Source organism: Maniola jurtina, chromosome 18, assembly GCF_905333055.1.
Source record: "Maniola jurtina chromosome 18, ilManJurt1.1, whole genome shotgun sequence".
Lineage (NCBI taxonomy): Eukaryota > Metazoa > Arthropoda > Insecta > Lepidoptera > Nymphalidae > Maniola > Maniola jurtina.
Window position 1 is genome coordinate 8,732,946 of NC_060046.1, and position 6,041 is coordinate 8,738,986.

Below are 6,041 nucleotides of genomic sequence, written 5' to 3' on the forward strand. Positions count from 1 at the left end.
TTTTGAAAATTATATAGGTACCTATATATATGTAGGTACTTAGTACCTACTTACCTATATGTCATCTTCCAAAAAGGGGTCAGCACTACAATTTCTAACTCTTGTTTGACGCGAGGGTTAAATATTTGGTGAAATTGCGTCTTAACAAGATAGGATTAACTTACCAATATACCCTAAATGCACGAAATGCTAGATAGCTAAATTGAATATAGAAACCTAAGCATGTTAGGTATGTTAACACTGTCTTTCCTCATACCTACTCCAAGTGAATGAAACATGAGCTGTCTACGTCTTCTACTCCAATCTAAGTTACCTATTCATTAAAAGAACGACAATTTATATGTATTCTAAGTTACTTATTCATTTAAGAAAGGCAATTTTTACATGAGATTTGCTCCGTGGTCCCTTCATTCAGCTTCACCTACGTGACTTTCCAGTAAAATTAGGTACCTAGCTGAATGAAGGGTAGTATTTTGATAGATCTTTTTCTTAGTGACCTGACAGAAATCAAACCTGAGACAAAAATGTAACTTAATGGCGTTTCTACTGAGACAGCTTGTGAGGTAGGACGCGTGACCAATGATAGACTACAGGCCCATGTTTAAAAATGGGTGGGTCATATGAACCACCAGGTGACGTATACAGGACGATATAAGAGCATAAAATAATAAGTTTCAGCACTATGCCGTCACTTGTAAGCTGTCCAACAGAGTGCTGGTGAGAATTGAAAAGTGCAGGTAGAGTGAGTACATTTTGGTCATATATTTTTGTACGGCATTTTTACCATCGATAGATCCATGAAAAATAATAAGAAAGCGCGCAGTGCCGTAAAAAAATGGTGCGCCACAAAGTCAGTAAATGTTTTGATTTTCTGTCAATTTCCGGGGTAAATTTGGTCATTTAATTCTGTACGGCACTAGTTTCATACTGTTTCAATACAGCCTCTAATCCATTATTCCGCAACGCCGTACAAAAATCATGCGACAAGGGGAAAAAATTGAGGGTAGCAACCCCCTCTCTTTCCGTGGTCCGGGGGGTGATTTGAAACAACATAAAATTAATTTATTTTGAAAGTGTTTTATGCATAGATAATATTTTTTTACATGCCGTACATTTTCTTTGGTCCAAAGGTTTGTAGGGGATGTGGATATTATATACGCACCCGTTCACTTCAGTTAGACGGCATAGTGATTTTATCATATTATCAATTGTTCTCTTCAAAAATATGTTAATGCCGTACAGTATCAGATGGCCATAAAGTACTACCCTTAAAATGGTAGCGTCATTTTCATCAGCCTAAAAGATATGGTCTGCATTAAAATGTACGGCATAATTTTTTCCTAATTTATTTATCTTAATACTATTTAAAACAAGGGAAAAGCGTAGAAAATTGCTATATTTTATTAATCTATGAATATTTAAACTTTTGCAATAATTTGAAAAATTTCAGTTTTTGTATTTATCTATAATTTTTTTTAGAACAGTTTCTTTTGAACGGCAATACTATATAACAATAGTATTTTACACTATCATGTTAAAAAAAAAGTTGCCGTACAGAGTCAAATGATTTTACAGCTTTAAAAATTAAGTATACCATGAAATTAAGATAATTATTGATACACATTCAAATGAACACTAATTTTTTTACGGCATTATTTTTAATAGTACTTTTGAGTGCTAGATAATGTTTTGGAACCAAAGCCGTACTTTCTCAAATCACCCCCCGGACCACGGAAAGAGAGGGGGTTGCTACCCTCAATTTTTTCCCCTTGTCGCATGATTTTTGTACGGCGTTGCGGAATAATGGATTAGAGGCTGTATTGAAACAGTATGAAACTAGTGCCGTACAGAATTAAATGACCAAATTTACCCCGGAAATTGTCAGAAAATCAAAACATTTACTGACTTTGTGGCGCACCATTTTTTTACGGCACTGCGCGCTTTCTTATTATTTTTCATGGATCTATCGATGGTAAAAATGCCGTACAAAAATATATGACCAAAATGTACTCACTCTACCTGCACTTTTCAATTCTCACCAGCACTCTGTTGGACAGCTTACAAGTGACGGCATAGTGCTGAAACTTATTATTTTATGCTCTTATATCGTCCTGTATACGTCACCTGGTGGTTCATATGACCCACCCATTTTTAAACATGGGCCTGTAGTCTATGATGGATGCCTTGACGTACCAAGGCTTTCATCAATGGTCATCCTCTCGTAACTCGCTACCTACCTGACGAGCCATCTGCCCTATTATTACCAGTCTGGTGTAGTAGGCATCATAGCCTACCTGTTTATTGCCTAGACAAGGTTACTACCATCAGCAATAAAAAGAGGTATTTTAAGGTATGATATAAGCATAAGTCTTTCCCTGTTAGGATTTAGGTATTTTCAAAATAAAATTTTCATAATGATCAAACTGTTTATTGAATTGCAATTGAAATGCTTACATAAATATTTTGAATGTTTCCTTAAACAGAATTAATTAATTTGGAATAGCAATTAGTTATTAGAAATTTTATCAGAAATTGCTACATGGTACATTGAGATGTTACGATTGATTAATTGCCGCCACGAAGACGCAGAACTAAATGCAGAGTTGATTCCTTTTGTATGTTGTAATCAGAAAGGGTGCGCCCATCCTCTAACTGTTTACCAGCGAAAATAAGACGCTGCTGGTCTGGTGGGATTCCCTCTTTGTCCTGGATCTTGGCCTTTACATTCTCAATAGTGTCTGATGGCTCCACTTCAAGTGTGATTGTCTTTCCAGTGAGGGTCTTCACAAAGATCTGCATGCCACCACGCAGACGGAGCACAAGATGTAGGGTGGACTCCTTTTGAATGTTGTAGTCTGACAGGGTACGACCATCTTCCAACTGTTTGCCGGCAAAGATGAGACGCTGCTGGTCTGGTGGGATTCCCTCTTTGTCCTGGATCTTTGCCTTGACATTCTCAATGGTGTCTGATGCTTCTACTTCCAGAGTGATTGTTTTTCCAGTAAGTGTCTTCACGAAGATCTGCATACCACCACGGAGACGGAGCACAAGATGTAGGGTAGACTCCTTTTGAATGTTGTAATCTGAAAGGGTACGTCCATCTTCCAACTGTTTTCCGGCAAAGATGAGACGCTGCTGGTCTGGTGGGATTCCCTCTTTGTCCTGGATCTTTGCCTTTACATTCTCAATGGTGTCTGATGCTTCTACTTCCAGAGTGATTGTCTTTCCAGTAAGGGTCTTCACGAAGATCTGCATACCACCACGGAGACGGAGCACAAGATGTAGGGTAGACTCCTTTTGAATGTTGTAGTCTGATAGAGTACGTCCATCTTCCAACTGTTTGCCGGCAAAGATGAGACGCTGCTGGTCTGGTGGGATTCCTTCTTTGTCCTGGATCTTTGCCTTTACATTCTCAATGGTGTCTGATGCTTCTACTTCCAGAGTGATTGTCTTTCCAGTAAGTGTCTTCACGAAGATCTGCATACCACCACGGAGACGGAGCACAAGATGTAGGGTGGACTCCTTTTGAATGTTGTAATCTGAAAGGGTACGTCCATCTTCTAACTGCTTGCCAGCAAAGATGAGACGCTGCTGGTCTGGTGGGATCCCCTCTTTGTCCTGGATCTTTGCCTTTACATTTTCAATGGTGTCTGATGCTTCTACTTCCAGGGTGATTGTCTTTCCAGTAAGGGTCTTCACGAAGATCTGCATACCACCACGGAGACGGAGCACAAGATGTAGGGTGGACTCCTTTTGAATGTTGTAGTCCGAAAGGGTACGGCCATCTTCTAACTGCTTGCCAGCAAAGATGAGACGCTGCTGGTCTGGTGGGATCCCTTCCTTATCTTGGATCTTTGCCTTCACATTCTCAATAGTGTCAGATGGCTCTACTTCAAGTGTGATAGTTTTGCCAGTGAGTGTTTTCACAAAGATTTGCATACCACCACGCAGACGGAGCACAAGATGTAGTGTAGACTCTTTTTGGATATTGTAGTCTGAAAGAGTTCGGCCATCTTCCAACTGTTTGCCAGCAAAGATGAGACGCTGCTGGTCTGGTGGAATCCCTTCCTTATCTTGGATCTTTGCCTTCACATTTTCAATTGTATCTGATGCTTCCACTTCCAAAGTTATTGTTTTCCCAGTAAGGGTTTTCACAAAGATCTGCATACCACCACGCAGACGCAACACCAAGTGAAGGGTAGATTCTTTCTGAATGTTATAATCGGAGAGAGTCCTGCCATCTTCCAGCTGTTTGCCAGCAAAGATCAAGCGTTGTTGGTCAGGCGGGATTCCCTCTTTGTCCTGGATCTTTGCCTTCACATTTTCAATGGTATCTGATGCTTCTACTTCCAGAGTTATTGTCTTCCCAGTGAGGGTCTTTACAAAGATCTGCATACCACCTCGGAGACGCAAGACCAAGTGAAGGGTAGACTCCTTTTGGATATTGTAGTCTGACAGGGTACGGCCATCTTCCAGCTGCTTGCCAGCAAAGATCAAACGTTGCTGGTCTGGTGGGATGCCCTCTTTGTCTTGAATCTTTGCTTTTACATTCTCAATAGTGTCAGAAGGCTCTACTTCAAGTGTGATGGTTTTACCAGTGAGGGTCTTTACAAAGATTTGCATACCACCACGTAGACGTAGCACAAGATGGAGGGTAGACTCTTTTTGGATGTTGTAGTCTGACAATGTGCGACCATCTTCCAGCTGCTTGCCAGCGAAGATCAAACGCTGCTGATCTGGTGGGATTCCCTCCTTGTCTTGGATCTTTGCCTTCACATTTTCGATGGTGTCAGATGGCTCAACTTCCAAAGTGATGGTTTTGCCAGTGAGTGTTTTCACGAAAATTTGCATTTTGAAGTCTGTAACAAGAAAGGGAAGATTGAGGACAATGGTAAATAAAAAATTATTGTTTGAATTATGTATACTTATGTAGTTTCCTTCCGGATGAGTAAGCCCACAACGAATAGTTCGAAAATCCTGAAGACAAAGAACAAAGAAAGATCTCGATAGCATGCAGCTATTTACATGCTATTTATTGCTATTCCGCACGAACGATGAACAAACTGCGAATTTAAAATCGGGAAGACAAAGAACAAAGAAAGATCTCGATAACAAAATGGCGTCACTAAGTAAGTATCGAACTGATACGCAAATTTGACGCAATGCGCAATATACAGAAAACTTACCGATTAGACTACGAAGGATACTTTTTTATTTCTTAATTCTTAGATAATATTGTTATTTTACACGTTTAACTATACAATTCTTATTCCTTCTCTATAAAATGACAAAGGAGTAGAACTAGTAATAATTATCTACTTCGCACAAAAAATCTCAAAATACGAATCGACGAACTGAAATGACAAAAATTTTCCAGGCGGTTCCTTTTTATATGGATGAAGAGCAAAAAAAAAAACATTGTCTATGATTTTGATCATTAGCAGTTGGTACTATTCTCCGACCAATTTAGTTGGTCATTTGTGTCCTGTTGAGTCGGTTGGGGTTGGCCATAGGCTAAGATTGGGCCAACATTAAGTTTCTAGTTGACAATATTTGGTTGACCAGTTTTTAAGGTTCCGTACCCAAAGGGTAAAAACTGCTGTCTGTCTGTTTGTCTGTCCGTCTATCTGTCTGTTCGTCTGTCTGTCTGCGTGTTTCAGGTCTTTAGTTCGTAGTTAGGTAAAAATACTAAAATTTCAGCTACTATAATACCTAACTACTTGGTTCAAAATTGTACACTGGTAATGGTAAACCCAAAACAAGTATTGAGGTATTGAACTCAGACTAGGTTTGAATTAGAAATTCAATTAAATTACTTTTCAGGGGGCTCCATGTTCCCATACATGAAAAAAGGAGCTGAAAAAATTATTTTTTTCTTTCCTTAGCATGTGAGGTACGATATCTCTATGGGTACGGGTATAATTGTTTAGAGCTCATTTAGTTCAGTACGAATATCTTTTTTATTTATCTTTTATCTTAATAAAAAATAAGGAAATGGGGAGGGGACGTGTCAAAATCAAAAATCAAGTACAGTGCGACAA

The 6,041-nt window shown here is 39.2% G+C and overlaps 1 protein-coding gene across 8 annotated transcripts in view; it reads right to left on the reverse strand.

Moving 5' to 3' along the window:
* LOC123874420 (polyubiquitin-C) overlaps positions 1–6,041 on the reverse strand; it is a 29,571-nt gene that overhangs the window by 16,420 nt on the left and 7,110 nt on the right. The window contains exons 1-4 of one of the 8 annotated variants that reach the window (XM_045919739.1): positions 5,187–5,368; positions 4,629–4,859; positions 4,315–4,400; positions 2,413–4,086 (exon numbers count right to left, since the gene is read on the reverse strand). In XM_045919739.1, the coding sequence (XP_045775695.1) occupies positions 2,566–4,086; positions 4,315–4,400; positions 4,629–4,851 (1,830 nt within the window). In that variant the 5' untranslated portion in view covers positions 4,852–4,859; positions 5,187–5,368 and the 3' untranslated portion in view covers positions 2,413–2,565. Of the gene's footprint in view, positions 1–2,412; positions 4,860–5,025; positions 5,148–5,186; positions 5,369–6,041 lie in introns of those variants that run through there. The other 7 variants (XM_045919736.1, XM_045919738.1, XM_045919737.1 and 4 more) reach the window with 7 other exon arrangements.